Source organism: Dipodomys merriami, unplaced genomic scaffold (assembly GCF_024711535.1).
Source record: "Dipodomys merriami isolate MVZ:Mamm:240054 unplaced genomic scaffold, mDipMer1.0.p SCAF_125, whole genome shotgun sequence".
Lineage (NCBI taxonomy): Eukaryota > Metazoa > Chordata > Mammalia > Rodentia > Heteromyidae > Dipodomys > Dipodomys merriami.
Window position 1 is genome coordinate 1,183,190 of NW_027202549.1, and position 25,395 is coordinate 1,208,584.

General features: G+C 46.0%; 2 protein-coding genes across 4 annotated transcripts; one reads left to right on the top strand and one right to left on the bottom strand.

The window, feature by feature from the left end:
* Positions 1–4,722: 4,722 nt before the first annotated feature.
* On the bottom strand, positions 4,723–10,872 carry Ccr3 (C-C motif chemokine receptor 3). The gene is made up of 2 exons (XM_070017439.1): positions 10,836–10,872; positions 4,723–7,791 (listed from the first exon to the last, which is right to left on the bottom strand). The coding sequence occupies exon 2, from the start codon at positions 7,778–7,780 to the stop codon at positions 6,701–6,703; it is 1,080 nt and encodes a 359-aa protein (XP_069873540.1). The 5' UTR covers positions 7,781–7,791; positions 10,836–10,872; the 3' UTR covers positions 4,723–6,700.
* Positions 10,873–19,055: 8,183 nt separating this feature from the next.
* On the top strand, positions 19,056–23,976 carry LOC138824005 (C-C chemokine receptor type 1-like). Of its 3 annotated transcripts, XM_070017580.1 has the most exons (3): positions 19,056–19,410; positions 21,244–21,374; positions 21,480–23,976. In XM_070017580.1, exons 2-3 carry the CDS (start codon positions 21,267–21,269, stop codon positions 22,362–22,364), a joined length of 993 nt encoding a protein of 330 aa, XP_069873681.1. In that variant the 5' UTR covers positions 19,056–19,410; positions 21,244–21,266; the 3' UTR covers positions 22,365–23,976. The 3 variants fall into 3 exon arrangements, with proteins under 3 accessions (XP_069873681.1, XP_069873678.1, XP_069873680.1); XM_070017577.1 differs by having other exon boundaries at positions 21,244–23,976; XM_070017579.1 differs by lacking the exon at positions 19,056–19,410 and adding an exon at positions 20,826–20,891 and having other exon boundaries at positions 21,244–23,976.
* Positions 23,977–25,395: the final 1,419 nt, after the last annotated feature.

Below are 25,395 nucleotides of genomic sequence, written 5' to 3' on the forward strand. Positions count from 1 at the left end.
GACTGAGATCTGAGATCATAGTTCAAAGCCAGCCAGGGCAGAAAAGTTCATGTGACTCATCTCCAATAAACTAGTAGGCCCTGAGTTCAAGCCCCAGGACCAGCAAAAAAAAAAAAAAAAAAAAAAGCAGGGGGTAGGGAAGGTGGCTTAGTGGTAGAGTGCTTGCCTAGCATGCTTGGTTCAATTCCTCAGTATCACATGCACAGAAAAAGCTGGAAGTGGTGCTGTGATTCAAGTGGTAGAGCTCCACCCTTGAGCAAAAGAAGCTCAGGGACAGTGCCCAGGCTCTGAGTTCAAGCCCCAGGACTGGCAAAAATAAAAAAAGTCACATGGACTTTCCTGCCTAGGCTGGCTTTGAACCACGATCCTCAGCTCTCAGCCTCCTGAGTAGCTGGGATGACAGGCGTGAGCCACCGGTGCCTGGTAAGGCTAAAATTTTAATTTGGAAGTCATTTGGTGCCATAATTATTCCATAATGGCAAGGTTTTATCAGCCTATATCCTTATTCATTTGTTTATCTAATTTATTTTTAATGATCTTTAAACCGTTGTGTAAAGGGGTTTCAACTCAACAAAGTAATATATATTTTTTTTAATTGCATATATATAATATATATGCAATATATATGCTATATAAATATATATATATATATCATGCACTTAAAGAATTATGCACCTTAACCAGGTGCTGGTGGCTCAAGTTTGTCATCCTCGATACACAGGAGGCTGAGGATCGTGGTTCAAAGCCAGTCTGGGCAGGAACGTCTGTGAAACTCTGATCTCCAATAAATTACCACAAAAAGCCAGAAATGGGGCTGCCGTGGTGGAATGCTAGTCTTGAACAAAGAAGCTCAGGGACAGCACCTAGCTCCCTGAGTTCAAGCCCCAGCTTGAGCATACACACATTTGGGTGTCAGTTTGGGTTTAGCTCACTTCCTCTTTTTGACCCTTGTTAATTTGGTTTGTTGTCTGCCCTTGCGGTGCATTCCACACAGGCCCTTATGGTTGGTACCCATTTGGGGGGCTGGACTTGCAACTTCCTTTTTTTAAGTTTTTGGTTCTAGTCCTAGGGCTTGAAGTCAGGGTCTAGGCGCTGTTGCTGGGCTTTTGTACTCAAGGCTAGCACTCTTACCCTTTGAGCCACAGCTCCACTTCCAGGTTTTGCTAGTTCATTGGAGACTTTCCTGCCTGGGCTGGCTTTGAACCATGATCCTCAGATCTCAGCCTCCTGAGTAGCTTGGATGACAGGTGTGAGCTACCAGTACCCCGTCATTCCTTCCCTTTCTTTCTTTTTATTGTTTTGTTGTCCTGGGGCTTGAACTTAAGGCCTGGGCACTGTCCCTGAGCTTCTTTTGCTCATGGCTAGTGTTTTACCATTCAAAGCTTTTTGAAGAGTCTCATGGACTTCCCTGCCCAGGATGGCTTTGAATTGAGTTCCTTGGCTCCTCAGATCTCAGCCTCCTAAGTAGCTTGTAATACAAGCATGAGCCACTGGTTCCCAGGTCTTTTTCCCTTTTTATGAATGACAACAGTTACAGCTTTGAGAGATGAACCATGCTCTTAACATAGCCTAGAACTATGTTCACCTTGATCCTGACTAGATGTCTCTCTGTCTAGCCCCATGTTACAAATCTGTCCACATTTCACAATCTCTCCCTGGTCCAAATGGTTTCCAACAACTTTTTCCTTCGAGAAGCTGTGGTTTTCTTGTGTTGATCTTATTTTATTTTACATCTCTTGAGTCACAGATTGTTTCCCCCCCCCCCCCAGCACCATTGCACAAGAGGTGAGCTCCTTGGGACTGGGCGTTGATAATTGGCTTGTGTTGGAATACACGAGTCCCGTTTCCCCAACTCCAGTTCCTCAGATCCAGCTGGTACCCTGCAGGTACCCTCTGAAGTTGAAGAGAAAAAAAATAAAATAAAAAATGGGTGTCAGTGGCTCACATCTGTCATCCTAGCTATTCAGGAGGCTGAGATCTGAGGATCGTGGTTCAAAGCCAGCCAGGCAGAAAAGTCTGAGACTTTTATTTCCAATAAACCACTCAGAAAAAGCCAGAAGAGACACTGTGGCTCAGGTGCTAAAGTACTAGCCTTGAGCACAAAGAGGTTCAGGGACGGTGCTCAGGTCCTGATTTCAAGCCCCAGGACCAGCAAAAAAAAAGAAAAAGAAAAAAAGAAAAGAAAAGAAAAGAAAAAGTAATTGGTTCCCTGTAGCCCTGGGAGAATCAACCTGTTGCATGTTTCTTGAATGTGCTGGATGTAGAAGGAAAGGGAAAGGAATAAACTGGGTGCTTGTGGCTCACTCCTGTCATCCTAGTTACTCAGGAGGCTGAGTTCTGAGGATCATGGTTCAAAGCCAGCACTGGAGCAGGAGAATTCATGAGACTCTCATCTCCAATGAACTACTCAGAAAAGGCTGGAAGTGATCTGTTTGGGAGCACCTGGTATTGAATCCACGTGCTCAGGGGTATCTCTGACAGGGACTAGATCTTTCTGACTGACTGCCCCCAAAGCCATCTTTCCTTCTTCCTTACTAGTCATTGACTGGACTCCCTTGCAGCTAGATATGGCCATTCAGTACAACTCTGGGTGAAGGAGATTCCAGTCCACTCAGAATCCTGTGCAACTTTTCTCTCCTCATCTTGTTGCTGCCCCTTTATTCTTCTAGAACCTTCGGGAGCCCACCTACCAGCCACACGAACCACAGCTTCACCCCAGAAATGACAGAAACCAGATGGGAAGAAGCAGTGAGGGAAAAGTGTGTGAGTCACGAGGCTGTGGTTTGGTGGCTGCAGGCGGGGATGAACTAACTGTACTGGGTGGCTCGGTCTATGGTTTGAAGTGGCATCTCTGCTGACGGTGTCATGCATTTCTCTGTTCAGCTTGGGTGTCTATACATACATGGGCTGGGGGCAGGATGTGGGTCTTGGACAGGGTGGGGGGGTGGGGGTACTGATGCAAAGATTGGGAAAGGACATAATGAAGTCTTGAAGGGTGGGTCTAGAAGAGACTGAGGAGGAAGTAATGAAGTCTAAGCATTGTTCTATCATGCTCATTTCCTGCCATCATCTCCCAATGTCTCTGCCTTACTCCATCATTTTTTGGGCCCCATTCAGGATTAGCTTGGTGGTGGAGAGTTGAGGGTTGCCAGATGAACAGAATTAAATCTGAATTGCTCACTGGGAAGTTGTCACTTAACCTCCCTCCCTTCTTTCCTCCCTCCTTTCCTCTCTTCCTCCCTCCATCCCTTCCTCTCTTCCTCCTTCCATCTCTCTATTTCTCTTTCTCTCTGTTTTCCCCCTCTCCATCTGCCTGTCTCTTTTTCTTTCTCTTCCTCTCTCTCTCTGCATTTCTCCAATTGCACAAGGTCACACATACCCAACGAAGCAACACTTTTGGGGGCTCCATCGAGAGAACCTATTTCCTTGAGCAAGGAGATGTTGGAGCAGCCTCACATGGAGATTTGAGACCACAGAAGAAAGGGGCAATGTGGGTCATCTTCTGCTCCTCACCCATTTCCATCTTGAGACTCCGATCTGGTCTCACGATGGTAATGTAGCTAAATGTCTATCGAAGGAAAAAAAAAGTCTATTGGTGCTTCAAAGGTAACCAAAAAAGGAAACACAACATACAAATGCATGGTCAGGTTTCGTGTATTTCTCGAAATGGCTACCATTCTTCAATGTGGCTTTGTTGGGTGGTTTGTTTGTTTGTTGGCTTGGGGAGACCAGAATTGGCGCTGTGGCTCAAGTAGTAGAGCGCTAGCCTTGGGCAAAAGAAGCTCAGGGAAGCACACAGGCCCCGAGTTCAAGTCCCATGAATGACAAAAATAAATAAAATGAAGTGGAGTTGGGTCTGGAGTAAAATGAAGTGAAATAAAGTAAACAAAATCAAATAAGTTTCTTTTTAAAAAAAGGCCTGTGGCCAAGTTTGCATCTCTGTCTCTGTCTCTGTCTGTCTGTCTGTCTGTCTGCCTGCCTGTCTCTGTCTCTGTCTCTGTCTCTGTCTCTGTCTCTGTCTCTGTCTCTCTCTCTCTCTCTCTGTCTCTCTCTCTTTCTCTCTCGGCCAGTCTTAGGACTTGGACTCAGGGCCTAGGTGCTTTCTCTTAGCTTCTTCATTCAAGGTTGACACTCTACCACTTGAGCCAGAGCTCCATTTCTAGTTTTTGCTGATCAATTGGAGATAAAGGTCTTATGACCTTTCCTATCCACAGTGGCTTTGAACCTTGATCCTCAGACTTCAGCCTCCTGGTAGCCAGGATTCCAAGCATGAGCCACTAGCATCTGGTCTTATCATCAGTTTTCCAAAATGCTCTGATTTGATCTGCCATGGACCCAGCAGTAATCGCTGCCCCCCCCCCCAAAAAAAAATGTTCCAAACCTAATTGTTCCGTGATCTTTCTCCAGACTGGCTTTTCTGAGAGTCCTGAAATCACACACACACACACACACACACACACACACACACACACACACACACACACACACACACACAGAGCTAGAAACAAAAAGGACTAGGGGATGTGGTTCAAAAGGCAAAGTTCTTGCCTAGCAAGTATAAAACCCTGAGGTTCAATCTCTAGTACCATCCAGAAAAAAAATCACCTATGTTTTCCTCCTCACCCCCCACCCCCACCCCAACTATCTGTACACCAGCAGCATTTGTGGTTAACAGACACCACTTCACAGGACAAGAGAGAACCCAAGACAATTTTTTAAAGCTTTTATTTTTAAACAGGGTGTTTTATTGTACATTTTGACTAAAGCACAGAGAGACAGGGGGGAGAGAGAGAGACAGAGACAGAGAGAGACAGAGACAGAGACACAGAGACACAGAGAAAGATAGAAAGTGCTTTAAAGTTTCCAAGCCAGCTTGAGATTGGCGTTCTGTGTTTTGGATGTTTCAGAGTTTACATCCCAGACCCAACTTTCAGGCAGACACGATGGTGAGGAGATGGAGGGCCAGGCATAAGCAGTTGAGGATGGATGGAATAGATGGCCCTTTGCCAAGCATTTGACACTTTTAAAAAAAGTGTTCTGACATCAAGGTGAGACTTTGTCTTGTGTTGGTTGCAAGTAGCTTGGAGATCTGTCCAGTTCGATCCCATGATGAGTTCCCTGCAGTAGCATTTGTAAGACGGTCAAGTTCATATCTTCAGGAGTTAGCTGAGAAGCTAGAATGTGCTTTGCAAATATTTTTTTTTTTTTTTTTTTTTGTCGGTCATGGGGCTTGAACTCCAGGCCTGGGCGCTGTCCCTCAGCTCTTCAGCTCAAGGCGAGCGCTCTACCACTTGAGCTACAGGGCCACTTCCGGTTTTCTGGTGGTTTATTGGAGATAGGAGTCTCACGGTCTCTCCTGCCCGGGCTGGCTTTGAACCGCGATCCTCAGATCTCAGCCTCCTGAGTAGCTAGGATTACAGGCGTGAGCCACCAGCGCCCGGCGTGCTTTGCAAATATTAAATGAACACATGAATGAATGAATGAATGATGAGGGACCAGATGACCTGGCTACTCAGGAGGGTGGGATTTGAAGATTGTATATCATCCAAAGTCCCTGAGATTCTTATCTCCCATGAACCATCGAAAACCAGGAAGGGAGTGGTGGTTCACGTGGTAGAGTGCAACTAATCTTGAATGAAAAAGCTAAAGGATAGCACCCAGGAGTGCATGTACATGCACAGGCGCACATGCGCACGCACGCACGCACACACACACACACACACACACAATTGTGAGCAAATAAATGAATAAGAAGTTGATGCTTGCTTATACCTTGCTGAATGACAACATACTAGGTCTTGGCCAATGGGAAATGGTGCTATAGTAATGTCTACTGCTCTTTTCCCCTTTTTTTGCTTAGTCCCTAATATTTTAGCCAAAACAAACGCCCAAATGGTCTATTTGAGATGCAATGAGGCTCAGAAATAACCTAATCTTTGGTTTGCTTGTTTGTGCTAATCCTGGGACTTGAACTCGGTACTGTGCCTGAGCTTGTATGTTCCAAGCTGGTGCTCTACCACTTGGAGCCACAACTCTACTTCTAGCTTTTTTGGTGTTGATTGAGGAGTCTGTCAGACTTTTTCTACTTCTCCTGGACTGGATTCAAATGGAGATCCTCAGATCTCAGCCTCTTGAGTAGCTAAGATGACAGGTGTGAGCCATCACCATCTAGCTATCCCATTTTTCTTTTTTGCCAGTCTTGGGGCTTGAACTCAGGGCCTGGACACTGTCCCCAAACTGCTTTTGCTTAAGGCTAGCACTCTGCCATTTGAACCAACAACATCACTTCTGGCCTTTTTCTGTTTATTTGGTACTGAGGAATCGAACCCAGGGTTTCGTGTGTGCTAGGCAAGCACTCTACCACTGAGCCACCTTCCCAGCCCCGAACGTTTTAAAATTGGATGAGGCCAAATCATTTGTGCTATATTGAAGAATTAAACTCATAGCGGAAAGCTTCCATTATCTGGTGGCTGTCTGGATAGGTGTGAAGAATAGCTATAATAACTTCACCTTTTGCTGATCACACATGATTCTGAATTGTGTGTGTGTGTGTGTGTGTGTGTGTGTGTAATAGGTAGCATGTTTCTGTGGCTCAGTGGCACAAAAAGATGCTCTCTTTTTGTTCTCTAGCCACCTGTGGTTGATTCTGTGCATTCATTTCCTCTTCCCAATCCATCTTTTTTTTGTGCACACCAGGGATCTAAAACACAGCAGAGAGTTCCAACTCCCCCGTGGAAGGCGAAAGGGAACTCCTTTCCAGCTTCTCCCCAGGAAGGAAAGGTATGTAGTTCCCCACGCAGCTGAGCACGTGCCTCTGGAAGAAATGGCGTAGATATTTCCGGAACCTCTCGCCCACGAAGGCATAGATGACCGGGTTAACGCAGCAGTGGGTGTGGGCGATCACTTCGGTCACCTGCATGGCCACATCCAGCTGTTGGCTCTTCTCACAGCTGTTCTCCAACACCAGGCCTTGGAAAACCGAGAGGAGCAGCACCAGGTTGTAAGGAGCCCAGAACAGGAAAAAGACCATCATAATGATGAAAATGAGGCGGATGGCCTTGAATTTTTTCTTCCCGGGGCCTCGAAGCAGCGTCTTCACGATCCTGGAGTAGCAGATGACCATCAAGAGAAGGGGCAGGGCCAGGCCCAAGATATTCATTCTCAGCACGTGGAAATACTTCCAGCGCTCTTCTTCATCCTCTGGGTAGAGAGGGCTGCAGATCGACTCATTCAGGTGTTCTTGGAACTCATGGAAGATGAACTCAGGGAGGGCTGCCAGCCCAGCCAAACCCCAGGTGACACCGCTGGTGATCACACCGAACATCACCGTCCGGGTTCGAAGGGCAAACACGGCATGGACGATGGCCAGGTACCTGTCGATGGTGAGCAGGATGATGAAGAAGATCTCGCTGTACAGGCCCAGGTAATAAGATCCAGAGATGAACTTGCACAGCATGCTCCCCCAAACCCACTCACCCCACGTGGCGTAGTGGATCCAGAAAGGAAGCGTGCAGAGGAAGAGCAAGTCGGAGATGGCCAAGTTGAGCAGGTAGATGTTGGCCAGAATCCTGAGCCTCTTGTATTTGATGAGAATCACCAGGACCATGGTGTTCCCCAGCAGGCCCAGGATGAACACCAGAGAATATAGAGGGGGCAGGAACTGAGCCCCCTGCTCCTTGATGCTGATTTTCTCACAGGGCGAAGCCCAGTTGTAATCATAAGGTGTTGTGCCAACCACCACCCCGGTCCAAGTCTCCACTTCGGTTATAGGAGTCTCCATTCTACTTGGCCCTGTAATCAAAGAAAACCAAAACCAAATGCCAGGATTAATCACGATGACACACTCCAGTGGCTGATGTACTTACTCAGATGCAAAGGAGCTGAGCTGGGTAGCCTTTCTTTCTTTTTTCTTTTTTTCCCTCCAGTCCTGGAGCTTGAAATCTGGGCCTGAGCACTGTCTCTGAGTTTCTTTTGCCCAAGGCTAGCTCTCTACCACTTTGAGCCACAGCGCCACTTCCAGCTTTTTCTGTGGATGTGGTATTGAGGAATCGAACTCAGGGCTTCATGCATGCTAGGCGAGCGCTCTACCCATTGAGCCACCTTCCCAGCTGCTGTCTGTACATTTTAGAGATCCCTTAGAATGTAGTTCCAAAGATGTATCAGCAACTGGAGCCAGTGATTCACCCCTGTAACCATAGTTACTCAGGAGGCTGAGATCTGAGGATCAAGGAAAGTCCGTGAGACTCTTACCTCCAATGAACCAACAAAAAGCTGGAAGTGGAGTTTTGGCTCAAGTGATAGAGCATCAGCTTTGAGCTCCAGTTACCACACACACACACACACACACACACACACACACACACACACTTGTTCTGTCTGTCTTTATCTATCTATATATAGAGATATAGCTATAACTATAGATCTAGATCAATATATTTATCTATTATTATATTATCTATATATTACCTATATATTTATATATAATCTATAATCATACATATGTTTATATAGTATCTATTGATACATTTATATATCTATACCTATATGTATGTCTATATATTTATAAATCTACCTATACCTATCACCTATCTATATCTATCTACCCATCTATGTCTATAGCTATAGATCTATAATATATATATATATATATATATATATATATATATATATATAAGTATTTCTATAAAAATATAGCTCTGGGCACTGGTAGCTCACATCTATAATCGTAGGAAGTTGAGATCTGAGGATTGTAGTTCAACGCCAGTCCGGACAAGGAAAGTCTGTGAGACTCTTATCTCCAAGTAAAACCACCAGAAAACCAGAAGTGGCGCTGTGGCTCTAAAAATGGCAAAGAAAAAGAAAGAAAACCCTCTTTGCCTAAAACAAATATCATCCAAAGGGCAAATTATCTAAGGTGCTGTATCTCTAAAGCTCTTAATCCACTCTGCAAAATTTCTTTCAGCCAAGTGGGAAGGTAAATATATTCTTGACACTGTAGGAACCAGGCTCATTTCAACAGGAGCCCATCAATATGGAAAAGATGTAAGAGAAAAATAGCTTAGTTGGCCAACAGAAATGGGTCTGGGAGCTGTCATTTGGGGGAATTATCATGTATTTCATTGCTGAGGATCATTGTCATTGACATAATTGGCTTTCCTATTTCTGTTTCTGTTGATCACCTGTGGGGGTGAACGTCCTTTGCTGAATTTATCTGCTTTTTCTTTTTTTGTCTGTTGTAGGGCTTGAACTCTAGGCCTGGGCGCTGTCCCTGAGCTCTTCAGCTCAAGGCGAGCGCTCTACCACTTGAGCCACAGCGCCTCTTCTGGTTTTCTGGTGGTTCATGGGAGATAAGAGTCTCATGGACTTTCCTGCCTGGGCTGGCTTTGAACTGCGAACCTCAGATCTCAGCTTCCTGAGTAGCTAGGACAACAGGTGTGAGCCACCGGCGCCCAGCTTGAATTTATCTGCTTTTGTTTATTGGGTCCTACAAAGGGTTCAAACTTCCCTTCAGAGAAACAACTCGGCTTGCGAGAGTCAATGGCCACCTTGTGAAATGAGCAGCAGGTATACCCACAACTCCCATCATGCATGCACTAGAAGATCCCCCCGATTCCAGCACATTCTCATGAAATACTCATCAAACAATACCTTCTCCCCTCCATCCTCAGACAAAATAAGGGTTTCCATAGGAGTTTGTAGGGGGTTCTATCTCAGGAAGCTGAGATCTGAGAATTGCAGTTCAAAGCCAGCCCAGGCAGGAAAGTCCTGGAGACATTTAATTTCAATAAACCACCAAAAAAGTCACAAGTGGAGCCATAGCTCAAGGGGTAGAGTGCTAACCTTGAACAAAAAAAAAAGCTCAGGGGAAGCCACCAGGTTCTGAGTTCAAGGCCCAGAACTAGCAGAAAAATAAACAAAAACATATATTGGTACACATCTCTATTTATTGCACACATAAAAATGTAGATCTGTATATACATACACACGAATATACATGCATACTAAAATATAAATTATATTTTCACTGAATTTCTTTCTTTCTTTTTTTTTTTTTTTTTTTTTGGCCAGTCTTCGGGCTTGAACTCAGGGCCTGGGCACTGTCCCTGAGCTTCTTTTGCTCAAGGCTAGTGCTCTACCACTTGAGCCACAGTGCCACTTCCAACTTTTTCTGTGTATGTGGTGCTGAGGAATCGCATGCATGGTAGGCAAGTACTCTACCACTAAGCCACCTTCCCAAGCCCTTCACTGAAGTTCTTAAAAATCAATATCAACAAACACAAATGACTTAGCAGTAACCCTTTTGAAGTGGTTATGATCTTAATATTTGGAGAATTTATGGAAGTTGCACAGTTTCAAAAAAACAAGTTCAATAAACAAATAAATAAATAAGCCAAGTTCAAGCCCGGCGCTAGAATCCTAGCTACTCAAGAGGCTGAGCTCTGAAGATTACATTTCAAATCCAGCCCAAGCAGAAGAATCCATGAGACTCTTATCTCCAATTTAATTGGGGAAAAGCTGGCCAGGGGAGCTGTGGCTCAAGTGGTAGAGCACCAGCCTTGAGTATAAAAAGCTAAGCAAGTGATGCATGCAAGCCCCTGAGTTCAAGCTCTAGTACCAGAATGCACGCCTGTGAGCGTGCATGCACACACACACACACACACACACACACACACACACACACGGAAAAGCCAAATTCAGATGAGGGTGACAAGCAAGCATGTTCTAATGTAGGCAGGAAAAAGGAACAAGAAAATCAGAAGAGAGCAAAGAGGAAAATGGGCATAGGTAACAACACTGATTGATTCTCTTTTTAAACAGGTAACCTCCCGGCCTACCTGGAAATAATCTTCTAAATAAACCACCTCTGCAGCCTTTTCCTCTCTCCTTTTTTGAAGGAGAAGGAAAAGAAGACAAGTAGTACCGGATCTAGAAAAGTTGATTCTGCAGTCAGTGGTAGATTAGCTCTTATCACTCGTGAAAGGGAAGATAACCGTGGGTAACCATTGGTAGATAAGTTCTCACGGCTAATAATGAAGAACACAACTTAGGGAGTAAATAACACCACTTCCCATTTTACCAGGAAGTAACCAGAGGCAACTAAAAGATGTGACCTAGCAGGAGAGGGAGGAGATTGCTTCCAGGTGTGCCAGTTACCTAGGTAACACAGATACTGGGCAGAAAGTTAGGCAAGAGCTACAGAGGTGTCTACACACAGGGACTACATGGCCCGGGGCAGACCTTAACATTCCAGCCTTTTGATCACTTATGAGAAAGAGCGCAGATTCTCTCTGGTTACCTCCTTGGATGTCAGAGGTAAAAGGTGGAGATGTGATCTCCTCTGGGAGGAAGCAGCAGGCAGCTACTGTCTTTGGTGGACAAGGTCTGGACAGAAAATTAAAAAATTGGATGATTGGGGTAGGTCAGCTAATTCTTATAGGGTCAGGTAACAAAGTCAGAATGTAGACAGGTAAAGATGGGCAGGCTACTTAACTTCTGTTCACTTTCGGCTGATGTGACATCATCTCCCCTTATTCCTCTCCATGGTCCCTTGTTCCCCAGACTGGCTGAGTCCCAGGGATCTAGATGCTTATTTTGCTGGGATGGCTCATCCGAGTTGGTATTCCTGGAGTTTTGAACTCAAAGCCTGGGCATTGTCTCAGAGAACTTCTGTTCCAGGCTAGCACATCGAGTTACAGTATCACTTCCAGTGTTTGGCAAGTTAATCAGAGATAAGCATCTCTTGATCCGTGCTTCCAGACTGGCTTTTTTGCTGGTTTAGTTGGAAGATGGAGGGCTCAGAGATTTTTCTGCCCGGGGCTGGCTTTGAACTGCAATCTTGGCCATAAAAACCCTTTATTATTTCCAAGCAACAAGGAGATCAAATAGAAGTAAGCAGAGTGTACCTGCGCCTTGTCAAGAATTAACCAACAAATATTCTGCAATGACAAAACTCGGTAGATGTGATGGGCTAAGTTTTAGCACAGATATAGTATTGATTTCTGGTGATCCTAAGGATGTCTAAATCAACCAAAGTTCACAAGAGGCTCTCCTAAACTATATCTGTTTCACTAGCATAACATAGCCAGGTCAGGCTGGGTCAGATTGCAAATCTAATACTACAAAAAGAATGTCACACCAGAGTCTTAGTGTTTGCAAATCCAAAGCAATCTTTCACCAAGAATCAGCTGCCTGTAAGAGAGTCAAGCTAGCATCTAGCCTTTTTTTTTTTTTTTTTAACCATGGTGGAGGTAGTCAGGATGGTCTAAGCAGGAGTAAGACCTGTCTTCCAGATTGGAAGAGATGGATTGGATCTAGTCTACATGGAGACTGGCTGGCACGGAACTAAGAATCTAAACTGAACACACTTCAGGAATCTCAGACCATTGAAGCCAAGTCACTCAATTACAATGCCAGATAACAAGTTTACACAGACACTGACATACATACATAGGTATGCACGTGCACATACACACACTGTGCACGTTAAGTTTTACAGTGCGCAAAAATGAATAGGCATCTATCCTGAACAACAGGAACCAGTCTACAAGGACACATGCACCTCCATGTTTATTGCAGCACTGTTCACAATAGCCAGGATATGGAAACAACCCAGATGTCCCACCACAGATGAATGGATCCAAAAATTGTGGTATGTATACACAATGGAATATTATGCAGCCATCAGAAAGGACAAAATAATGGCATTTGCAGGGAAATGGATGGAGCTAGAAGAAATCATGTGGAGCGAGGTAAGCCATGAGCAAAGAGACAAACGGCACATGATGTTAAATCCAAAATGTTAGGTGATAGGACAAAAATTAACAGGACTTAAGAAACAAAGGACTTCCACTCATCTGGTCGAATCACTACTAAATAACCCCATGCTGCTGATCACATGTATAGTATATATGTGCACACCGGAGGGAAACCAGGAGGAAGACACAGAACTAGAGGTAATCAGGGAAAAACAAACATAAAACAGCAGGACCCATCAGCTGCACTGGACATTGATCAAAATGAACTAAGCAACTCAATGGCAGCGATGGGAGGGAGGGAACGAGTGGGAAAGAGGGAACAGCTGATGCTATGCAAAACAAAAGCAAAGTACATATCACCCAATGTGAAAGAGATAACTGTATTGCAAAGCTCATAGAACTCATAAATGTTATAGACCATGATAGACAATTTGCTCCAGGAAAGTTAGAATGTGTTTGTGACTTTAACTGAGCATCACTATCCCACAATACTGTGCAATTTGGGAAATTATGTAACCACTTAATCACAATAAAAAAATTGAAAAAAAAATGAGTAACGGGCGGTAGACTCAAACTTGATGGAGCTTTACTGAGGAAGCAAGCAAGCAGACAAGCAGACAAAGAAGCAGAAAGGAAGGGGCACTCTCTAACAGATTGTGGGCGCTCTCAAGGAAAGACAGAGAGAAAGAGAGATTATAAGACAAGGAAAGTTACTTTTCTAGAAGAGAGGTCTGGGAGGTAGAGGTGAAGGACTTAGCAAGACACAGATCAGACAAAGAAAACCTGAACACATGGAAACTGATCATTTTCATCTGAGTCACTGCATCTTATGTAAGGGAAACGAAATATACTAGGTTTCAGGAGGTACCTGCTAGAGTAGACCACACGCTATTCAGGCAGGAAAAGAGGTTTATTTACCAGACTTCTGCCCCCATAGTGTATGTCCTGTTTTGCTGAAACCTTTCAGTAATCCTGTAGAACGTGTGTGTGTGTGTGTGTGTGTGTGTGTGTGTGTGTGTGTGTGTGGTGTTGTGTTTTAACCCTTATCAGAGGAGGAACTGAGGCAAAGGGTTACAGCCCACAATCACAGAAGAAAACAGCAACACCCTTCCTGGACCCAAAACGTTATCAGATTCTCCTCTCCAGCCCCTCACCTAACTGTGTGTTTTTCAGCCTGGGAACATCCACCTGGCCTGAGGGTTTGGGGGAATCAACTTTAAACTTCCATTACATCCTGAGAGTCTGAAACTCAGCCGCTTATTTTATTTGGCTATTAACAACGGGGCTTCAACTCAGGGCCTGCGTGCTGTCCCTTAGCTTTCTTTGATCAAGACTCATGGTCTACCAGCTTGAGCCACAGCTCCACTTGGAGCTTTTTTGGATGGTTCCTTGGAGATAGGAGTCTCCCAGACTTCTCTCCCCTGGGCTGGCTTTGAACCTGGATCCTCAAATCTCAGCCTCCTGAGTAGCTAGGATGACAGGTGTGAGCCATCAGCCTGGCTTTGTTCTCAGATGGTAAACTTTGACTCTAAAACCTCAGGGTAGATAGCTAGGAGGGGAGGGTTTAAGTCAGCCCTAGGAGATAAAAGTTATTTCCTCACTTACTGTATTCTCTGCTTTCTAAGTAGGCATTAATCTTAAGAGAATCGATGACCTTATGGATAGAGAGCAATTTAAAAATTGGAGAGAGACAGTCTCTGTTTAAGAAAAGAGATCAAGAGAGTGAGGTTGGCATGCTATCCCAGGAGAAAACTGAAGCTGGCACCCCATTATTTTGAAAACAAAAGAAAGAGAGAAACTGAAAAACTAGGCTACAGGTGAGAAAGAATTCGAGAAGGTAAGGAAGAAATGTTGTGGGTTTATTGTTTCTTGGTTTTTTTCTTGGAAGGGGGCGGATGTTGTGGTTTGGTTTTGTTTTTCTGGCCCTAGGGCTTGAACTCAGGACCTGGGCGCTGTCCCTGAGCCTGTTTGTGTTCAAGGCTAACACTCTATAGTTTGAGCACAGCACCACTTTTGGCTTTTTTGGGGGGTGTACTTTATCGAAGAGAAGTGTAGCTCACGGGGACTTTTCCACCCAGGCTGGCTTCAAACCACAATCCTTCGATCTAAGCCTCCTGAAGTAGCTAGAAGGTTAGGCATGAGCTACCAGCACCCGGCTGTTTTTGTTTCTTAAGATATTTTGAAGCTGTGTACCAGTGGCTCACACCCATAATCATCTTAGCTACTCAGGAGGCTGAGATCGAAGGATTGTGGAGAGAGAGAGTATTGAGTATTATGGGTCTTGAACTCAGGGCCTGGATGCTGCCCTTAGCACTTTTGCTCAAGCCTAGCTCTCTACCACTTTGAGCCACAGCTCCATTTCTGGGTTTTCTGGTGGTTCATTGGCAATAGAATCTCATGGCCTTTCCTACCTGGGCTGGTTTTGAACCATGATCCTCAGCTCTCAGCCCCCTGAGTAGCTAGGATGACAGGTGTGAGCCACTGGTGTCTGGCTTCTCTGCCTTTCTTTATGTCTCTTGTTCTGTCTCTACTTCTCTAGTTCTTTCTGTCTTTTTCTGTGCCTCTCTCTCTCTCTCTCTCTCTCTCTCTCTCTCATACACACACACCTATCTACTTCAACTAGCAAGTGCTTACACGAACTATTACTTATCCATTCTCTTCAGTGCTGAGCAGAACTAAGTACTCCACACACAAAAACAAGCACTAGTAACTGTTCCCGCTGGCCAGAAGCTTAGCATCCAATAAGACAGAAAAGATCTTGACATAGATGACCCCATACAATAAAACACTATCCATCAACTAGTCCACAAATCTAGTTGCAATCTAAGAGTTTTAAAACAGGGCATGCAGTACCATAGCCCAGGCTAGATCATGAGGGGGAACTTTGTCCAACACTTCCTTAAAATACTCTTCTCTCCCTTACTTAAAATCATATGGGTTTCCTGACCATCTCTACCACCAGATAGCTCAACACCAGAAGAGTAGGAGAGCTCTCTCGAATGATAAGGAACTAATGTGAGAATGAATGTCTGTTCCCCAATTCAGCAAGGTAGGTCAGGGGTGAAATGATAAGGGGGGGGGAGGGCGAGTCAGTCCTGGGGCTTGAACTCAGGGCCTGAGCACTGTCCCTGAGCTCTTTTGCTCAAGCCTAGCACTCTACCAACTTGAGCCACACCACCACTTCCGGTTTTCTGGGGGTTCATTGGACAGAAGAGTCTGATGCACTTTCCTGCCTGGGGTTGGCTTCGAACCAGGATCCTCAGATCTCAGCCTCCTGAGTAGCGCGGATGACAGGTGTGAGCTATCAGCACCTGGCTAAAATGAGGAAATCTTTTGTTCTTCTTCAACCCCCAATGACAATTGCAGCAGAGAAGGAGAGAGGTACCCCCTCACCTTTATTCCCCCCACCCCCACTCCCAATAAGGGAAAACAGACCCCTATGCGCAAAAGAAATGGAGTTTTCTTGCCCAGAACATTCATGGTCATTTGAAGGAGATAGGAAGTCTGCTAGAAGGCCCAGAACTCTTCTAATTGGCTGGCTGCATGTCGTGGTGGGAATTGGGACCAATTGGGACCATGAATTCTCCAGTGCCCCGCCTTCCTTTCTCATTCAGAGCAAAGGTGACTGGATCTGAAAGGAAACTACCCAGCAGTTCCCCGTGCAAGATGTTCCAGCCCTCTCTTTTTCCCCCTTTTTTTCTTTTTTTAATGCTAGTCCCGAGGTTTGAATTCAGGGCCTGGGTGCTGTCCCCAAGCTTGTGTGCTCAAGGCTAGTTTTGTGTTCTACCACTTGAGCCCATTGCTCCCACTTCTGGCTTTTGGGGGACTTGTTGACATGAAGAGTCTCACAGACTTTCCTGTCCAGGCTGGCTTCGAACCAGGATCCTCTGATGTTCAGCCTCCTGAGTAGGTAGGATGACAGGCGTGAGTCACTGGGACCTAGTATTTCTGTATCTGTGACAGATGGAATTTGATCAATCTCTGTGTCTCTCTGTCTCTCTGTCTCTCTGTCTCTGTCTCTGTCTCTGTCTCTCTCTCTGTCTCTCTCTCTCTCTCTCTCTCTCTCTCTCTCTCTCTCTCTCTCTCTCTCTCTCTCTCTCTCATGATCCCAGGAGCTCTGATGACTTTCCAAATCATGGCTGCTGGATATGGTATGGTACTTGTAAACTGACATGTTTATAAAACCCCTTTGTAAAACTGCTTAAAGATAATAATAATAATAATAATAATAACAATTGCAGTAGGGCATCAGTGGCTCACATTTGTAATCCTTGCTACTTAGGAAGCTGAGCTCTGAGGATTGCAGTTCGAAGCCAGCGAGGGCAGGAAAGTCCATGAGACTACTCAAAATAAATAATAATAATAATAAATAGTCTGGGAAGGTGGCTTAGCGGTAGAGTGCTTGCCTAGCATGCATGAAGCCCTGGGTTCAATTCCTCAGTACCACATCCACAGAAAAAGCCAGAAGTGGCGCTGTGGCTCAAGTGGTAGAGCGCTAGCCTTGAGCAAAAGCAGCTCAGGGACAGTGCCCAGGCCCTGAGTTCAAGCCCCAGTGTTCACACACACACACACACACACACACACACACACACACACACACACACACAGAGAGTGATTAAGCCTGGGATGCACCTGTCACTGTAGCATAGGCTTGCTGTGCAAAAAAGATCATTACAGGCTCCTCCATTCCTGCCTGCCTCCCCTCCTCAGCAACTCTGGGCGAGCTGCTCCGAGGGTTCGAGGGCTCCACAGCTGTACTTTCTGACAGCAGCTAGAACAAAAGGCACAACCGTAGTCAGGGAGATTTAGAACAAGGGAAAGGCAGGAAGGAGGCTTGGAGCCCACCACTGTGAGCTCTTTTGAAATTTATAGATAGGGGTTCAAATCCTGTCCCCTAGCGGCTGCTTTGTGCATCTCCCAAAAACCTGCAAAGCTCTGCCCTCCAGGCGACTCCTGACTTCCCTCCAGTGACCCAGTCCCTGTCTCCCCACCACCAACTCCCACCCAGGAGATAAAGTAGGGAAGAGGGGTCCTGAAGAGTCTCACGGACTTTCCTGCCCAGGCTGGCTTTGAACCTTGATCCTCAGACCTCAGCCTCCTGAGTAGTTGGGATGACAGGTAGGTGAGCCACCAGCTCCTGGCTCCCAGGATCAGCTCTTAACACGGTTAATTGCACACCTAGTAAGTGTAGACACAGCATGTCCAGAAGAGGGCGCTCCAGCTCTTGAGGTGCTACGCTCTACCACTGGCTGGCAAATCCTCTCTTCTTAGATTTCATTCTAAGCCTGGAACTTGAACTCGGTATCCAAAGCTTTCACACCTTGGCTGTCACTCTACTGCCTGAGACACGTTTCCAACCTCTCTTTCTCTCTCTTTTTTTTTCCCTCCCTACATTACAGTTTCAATGTCCGGGCTACACTCTAATCTAAACAAATCACAATATCTGAGGAGGAAAGATTCAGGCCAGTAGCTTTCTGTTGTTGTTTTGTTTTATTTTGTTTGTTTTATTTTTGTGCCAGTCCTGGGGCTTGAACTCAGGGCCTAGTGTGCTGTTTCTTAGCTTTTTTTTTTTCTCCCCTAACTCAAGGCTGGTGCTCTACCACTTGGATCACAGCTCCACTTCAGGCTTTTGTGCTGGCTCATTGGGAGATAAGAGTCTCACAAACTTTCTTGTCTGGGCTGGCTTTGAACTACGATGCTCAGATCTCAGCCTTGAGTAGCTAGGATGACAGGCATGAACTACTGTACCTAGCTCAGGTTTTAAGTTATTGTGGCCCAACATGGTAGAATGCTAGCTTTGATTCCTGAGCTCAGCGCAAGGACAGCACCCAGGCCCCGAGTTCAAACCCCACCACTTCCAAAAATAAAAAATGGAAGAAGAGCCAGTGAGTCCTGAGCCCATGGCTCACGCTGTCATCCTAGCTACTGAGGAGGCTGAGATCTGAGGATCGTGGTTCAAAGCCAACCCTCTCAGTTAAGTCTGAGACTCTTCTCTCCAATGAACCACCAGAAAACCTGAAGTGGCACTGTGGCTCAAGTGGTAGAGCGCTCACCTTGAGCTGATGAGCTGTGGGATAGCGTCCAGGCCCAAAGTTCAGGCCCCAGGACTGAGAAAAAAAAAGTGTGTTCCTACTAACCACCAGAATTCTGCAAAATTCTGTGCCCTGCCTGCACATGACACTTACCCATGGCATTGTTCCATGAGTTATACGAACAGCTCATTGGACCTAGCTTGACTCAAGTGCAACCTCATAGCATCCTGCCCAGCCCCTGAGGACAGGGTTCCTGCAGAGAAGCCAACATTGGAGCAAGAACATTGGAGGAGATCATCGGAGCAAGAGAGACACATTGATCAATCATCACAGAAGTCAAGTTGCTCTGATAGGGATCTGCGTGTGAGTGACACTCCTGCCGGTGAACTTGACCTCCAGAACCAGATCATGGGTGACTGAGTGTGGCCTATTAGTAGGCAGCCGTACAAAAAGAGAACTTCACCTCCTCCCACCCCATAGGTCCCACAGTTGTTCAGAGTCCAGATTTACTTCATCTAACAGGAAGTCAATACTTCCTTCTTGCTCAGTACCTTGAATCTTGAAATTCATCAAGCCTTTTCAAAAGTCTCAGAAAACAAAGGACGGAAAATAGCCCTGAGCAGGTAAGGGGCATTTTGTCTGTTCTGTGTTGTCTGTTATCACTGCGGTGGACAAGTTCTTGCTTAAAGATTTTTATCTATAAAGCAATCGTGAGTGGAGCAATGCTAAGAACACTGGGTGATTTGTAAGGTTGGGGTGGCGGGGGGTGGTCAGGTATTAAATAGTTTTGTTTTCTGTTGGGTTGTTTTTGCTTCAAAGAAATGCATTCTATGTTTTGTTTTGTTTTGTTTTGTTTTTGGGTCCGGTTGTGGGGCCTGAACTCTGGGCCTGGGCGCTGTCCCTCAGCTCTTCAGCTCAAGGCTAACGCTCTACCACTTGAGCCACAGCGCCACTTCTGGCTGCTCAAGGAAGCTGAGATCTGAGGATCCCAGTTTAAAGCCAGCCTGGGCAGGAAAGTCCAGTAAACTAGCGGAAAAAAGCTGGAAGTGGAGCTATGGTTCAAGTGGTAGAGTGCCAGCTTTGTATGCAAAAAAGTTAAGGGACAGAGCCCAGCTGTCCTGAGTTCAGGCCCTAGCATTGGAACATACAAGAAGTGAGCCGATTTGAAGAGACGCAAGGCGCTCTTTGTGGAAAATTCATTGAAATAAAGCAATGACTTGCCAAATTTTCCCACACAAAGGGAAAAAAAAAGAACCAATTATGTGGTGTGAAGAAAAATGTGACAAGAGAGAAATATTTACTAGAAAAAAAGAGCATTGCAGATGTCAAGATGATTTACAGGAATCTTTGCATGTGTGTACACACACACACACACACACACACACACACACACACACACGCTAGTACTGGGGCTTGAACTCAGGGCCTGAGTGCTGTTCCTGAGATTTTTTTGCTTTTTGTTTTTTGGGCTATTTTGTTTTTTGGGGGGGTCCAGTCGTGGGGCCTGAACTCTGGGCCTGGGCGCTGTCCCTCAGCTCTTCAGCTCAAGGCTAGCACTCTACTCTACCACTTGAGCCACAGCATCACTTCCGGCTTTTTTCTTTTTGCTTATGTGGTGCTGAGGAATCGAACCCAGGGCCTCATGCATGCAAGGCAAGCGCCTTTTTTTTTTTTTTTTTAAGACAGGTGCTCTATCACTTGAGCCACAATTCTACTTCCAGCTGTTTTTGCTGGATATTGACTTGACTGCTTGGGCTGGCTTTGAACCATGTTTCTCAGATCTCAGTCTTCTGAGTAGCTAGGGTTATAGGCTTCATGTCTTAATGATAATTAGAAATGAGGATTCTCCAAGCCAGCGTAGATCAGATTCTATCCATCTGCTACCAAAATCTGGTCAGATGACCTTAGGGATGCATTGTATCCTAGGCACAAAACTGCAAATTAGAATTTAGCGCTACAGATCATGGGACTCAGCTGTGTGTGGTTACCTCAGTTTCTCTCTTAGGTTGGAGGATCTTAGAAGGTTGCAGATTTCCCAGGAGAATGAAGAGCTTCCAAAAATGTTCATCAACCATCAGGCTGAGTCCTGTCTGCTGTTGATCGTGTGTGTGTGTGTGTGTGTGTGTGTGTGTGTGTGTGTGTGTGTGTACATGTGCATGTGCATGCACAAGTGTTCCAGTCCGTAAGTTGGAACCTCAGAGCCTGGACTCTGTTCCTGAGCTTCTTTTGCTTAAGGCTAGCGCTCTACCACTTGAACCACAACTCCATCTCCAGCTTTTTTTTCTTGTTGTTGGTGTTGTTCGTGCTGGTTCATTGGAGATGAGAGTCTCTGGGATTCAGATCCCCCTAGCCCAGCTTCCCCCTTGAATAACTAGGACTAGAGGCGTCCCTGTCTTGTCTTTCGGGGCCCTTTTGTAGCAAAACTCAATTCTGGACCTCTTGTTCTTGATCCATAGGAGAGGCCAGGACGGAGAGGACAATGACAACAATGGAGATGATGACCACAACGATGGAGAAGACCACGATCACCAAGGAGTATGAGACAACCACGGAATTCGATTACTCAGACACCACTCCCTGTCTGAAGGTAGCCGTGAGAGATTTTGGGGCCCAACTGCTCCCTCCTTTGTATTCCCTGGTGTTCATCGTCGGCTTGGTGGGCAATGTTCTGGTCGTCTTGGTTCTGATGCAGTACAGAAGGCTCCGGAGCATGACGAGCATCTACCTCCTCAACCTGGCCATCTCGGACCTGCTCTTCCTCTTCACGCTGCCCTTCTGGATCCATTACAAGCGGAAGGACGATTGGGTCTTTGGGGACGCCATGTGTAAACTCCTCTCCATGCTCTATTATGTGGGCCTGTACAGCGAGATCTTTTTTATCATCCTGCTCACCATTGACAGATACCTGGCCATCGTCCACGCCGTGTTTGCCTTACGGGCCCGGACTGTCACTTTCGGCCTCATCACCAGCATGCTCACGTGGGTGGTGGCCTTCCTGGCCTCCATCCCCGGCTTGTATTTCTCCAGGACCCAACTAGAATTCACGCATCGCACCTGCAGCCTTCACTTCCCAGCCGAGAGCCTGAGGCATTGGCGGCGATTTCAGGCTCTGAAGATGAACCTGTTTGGGCTTCTTTTGCCCCTCATGGTGATGATCGTGTGCTACTCGGGCATCATCACTATCCTCCTGAGGAGACCCAACGAGAGGAAAGCCAAAGCCGTGCGGCTGATCTTCGCCATCATGATCATCTTCTTCCTCTTCTGGACCCCTTACAACCTGTGCATGTTCGTCTCGGCGTTTCAGGATTCCCTGTTCACCCAGATGTGCGAGCAGAGTCGGCAGCTGGACGTGGCCATCCAGGTGACCGAAGTGATCGCCTACAGCCACTGCTGCATCAACCCCATCATCTACGTCTTCGTGGGAGAGCGCTTCCGGAAATACCTCCGCCAGCTGTTCCAGAGGCACGTGGCCGTGCACCTGGTTCGCTGGTTGCCCTTCATCTCCGTGGACCGGCTGGACAGAGCCAGCTCAGTGTCACCGTCCACGGGAGAACACGAGCTCTCGGCTGGGTTCTGACTCAGAGTCCCAGATGCTAACCTTTGACCTTGGCAGGTGTCCCCTACTCCCAGGGCAAAGGGAGAATTCTGGGATCTCGAAGACGTGGCTGGAGAGAGAGGCAAGAAATGGTGCCATCTGTCACCTTGTGAGTGTCAGTCTTCTCCAGGAAGTTCGTCCTAGGTGACTGCAAAGAGACATTTTAGAGACAAAAACCAATCAGGGCCAGGAAAGGCTCTGGACCCCTAATAGGATATTGGAACTGAGCACATTGGTATTGGCAAACAGACATGGGGAACCCATCCCCCCCCCCCGAGTTTGAACTTAGGGCCAAGGCTCTGTCCCTGAACTTGTTTTTGTTCAAGGCTGGTACTCTACCCCTTGAGCCATACCTCCACTTCGGGCTTGGGTTTTTTGTTGTTTTTTTTTTGTTGTTTCGGTCAGTCATGGGGCTTGAACTCTGGGCCTGGGCTCCGTCGCTGAGCTCTTTTGCTCAAAGCTAGCACTCTAGTGCTTTGAGCCACAGTGTCATTTCTGATTTTCTAATGGGCTCACTGGAGCTAAGAGTCTCATGGATTTTCCTGCCAAGGCTGGCTTTGAACTGTGATCCTCGGATCTCAGCTTCCTGCCTGAGTAGTTAGGATAATAGTCAAGACACCGGCACCCAGCTCTATTTCTTTTAAAGTTCTTTTCCTAAGAACAAACATTGTCTCTAATAAAAAGCCTATAGTCACCAAAGAAATAGAAAAACATTGAAATCATCTATACCCCCTCTACCCAAAGAAAACCACCGTGCTATTTTTCAATGAAATTTCATCTAGTGTCTCCACCCTCCACCCACCCCTGTATTTTTGTTTATAACAGAAAAAAATTTCCAAAGTATTGCTTTGGTATTGAGTATTCTTTTTTTTGTTGTTTTGGTTTTTGGTCTGTCGTGGGTCTTGAACTCTGGGCCTGGGTGCTGACCTTGAGCTCTTCAGCACAAGGCAAGTGCTCTACCACTTGAGCCACAGCGCCACTTCCAGCTTTTTCTGCTTATGTGGTGCTAAGGAATCGAACCCAGGGCCTCATGCATGCGAGGCAAGCACTCTACCACTGAGCTACCTTCCCAGCCCCTTGATTATTCTTTTTATTTTATTCCATTTTTCTTTGTGCTGGTACTGGGGCTTAAATTCAAGATCTTTCACTCTTATTTAGCTTTTTTTTTCTTTTTTTCCTGCCAGTCCTGGGGTTTGAATTCAGGGCCCCGGATCCCTATGTTTCTTTTGCTCAAGGCTGGCTCTCTACTGCTTGAGCCACAGTACCACTTCTGGCTTTTTCTGAGTCGTTTATTGAAGATCAGAATCTCACCCACTTTCCTGCCCGGGCTGGCTTTGAACCATGATCCTCAGATCTCAGCCTCCTGAGTAACTCGGATGACAGGCGTGAGCTACTGGTACCCTGCTGATGGTTCTTTTTGTATACTGAAGACCCTAATGCCTGTGTACAACATGGGTGGGAGGAAATCAGTATGGGGGGGGCAGGCATCTGGAGTGTTCCTTGTACAAGGCTCTCTTGCTACACTGTGGGGTGAAGAAGGCTTAACTGCATTAAGAAACACTTGCCTGGTACGATGGTACAAATAAAAACAATACCTGAGTCACAATGATTTCTTCATGAGGACTGTTTCATCATGTCTTCTTCTTCCCTTTCTCTTCCTCCCTTTTCTAGGACGGGAGTCTGAACTCTAGCCCTTGGAGTTTGCTGAGCAAGGCAAGTGTTCTATCACTTGAGCTGTGTGTGTGTGTGTGTGTGTGTGTGTGTGTGTGTGTGTGTGTGTGTGTATCCTGGGGCTTGAACTCAGGGCCTGGACGCTGTCCCTCAGCTCTTCAGCTCAAGGATGGCGCTCTACCACTTGAGCCACAGCGCCACTTCTGGCTTTTTCTGCTTATGTGGTGCTGAGGAATCGAACCCAAGGCCTCATGCATGCAAGGCAAGTGCTCTCCCACTGAGCCACCTTCCCAGCCCTATTAATTTATTTTTTATTCATTTGGCTGTACACAAACTGCAACTTCTCCTATCGCTTGCCCCTCGAGTGGATGGATTACAGGCGCGCGCTACTACCTCCTGACTTCATTTCTGAAGTAAAATTTCCCCCTTCTCCCACATGATAAAGGCCATACGTGTTCAGTATAGCAAACCAAGAACAGAGCGAATACCAGAAGGTAAAATGAGACTTGGGGGGATGAGGATAGTAGGAGAAGGGGTGGATGAAAGGAAAAGAGAACTTAGGACACAAATATAGCAGGAATTTTCCACATACATATGTGATAAAGGAAGTGGAAAATGGGAAATGGGTCTGGAAAGACAGGATAGAGAGAATGATGGAGGGCTGATTCTGAAGAGGAAGTCCCGGGCACTTAGATAGACACATTAAACTGTAACCCCCAGCCCAGCCCAATCTCTTGAAATGCTGAAAAAGTTAATTAAAATTGAATAATAAGTAAAAAAAAAAAATAGCCAGGTGCCAGTGGCTCACACCTGTCATCATAGCTACTCAGGAGAATGAGATCTGAAGACTGTGGTTCGAAGCCAGCCTGGGTAGGAAAGCCTGCGAGACTCTTCTCTCCAATAAACCACCAACCAACAAAGAGACAAACAAAAAAAGCCAGAAGTGGAGCTGTGATTCAAGAGGTAGAGTGCTAGGCTTGAACACAAAAGCTCAGGGACAGCACCCAGGCCCTGAGTTCAAATCCCCAGCCTAGCACTAAAAAGAAAAACCACAACAACAAAAACAATGAATGAATGAATAGAAGGAAGAAAATCTAGGTGTAGAAAATCAATACACCTAACCCTAAGCTCTTTTGAGGTATCTTGTAAACGACCTCTATCAAGTCAGTTTTGAGCAGGTTCTCTGTGTTTTATTTTATTTATTTATTTTTTGACAGTCATTGATTGGGGCTTGAACTCAGGGCCTGGGCGCTGTCCCTCAGCTCTTCAGCTCAAGGCGAACACTCTACCAGTTGAGCCACAGCACCACTTCTGGCTTTTTTTGCTTATGTGGTACTGAGGA

What these genes read in the sequence shown, in the direction of transcription:
- Ccr3 (XM_070017439.1), bottom strand. Translation starts at nt 7,780, where the DNA reads ATGGAGACTCCTATAACCGAAGTGGAGACTTGGACCGGGGTGGTGGTT.
- LOC138824005 (XM_070017577.1), top strand. Translation starts at nt 21,267, where the DNA reads ATGACAACAATGGAGATGATGACCACAACGATGGAGAAGACCACGATC.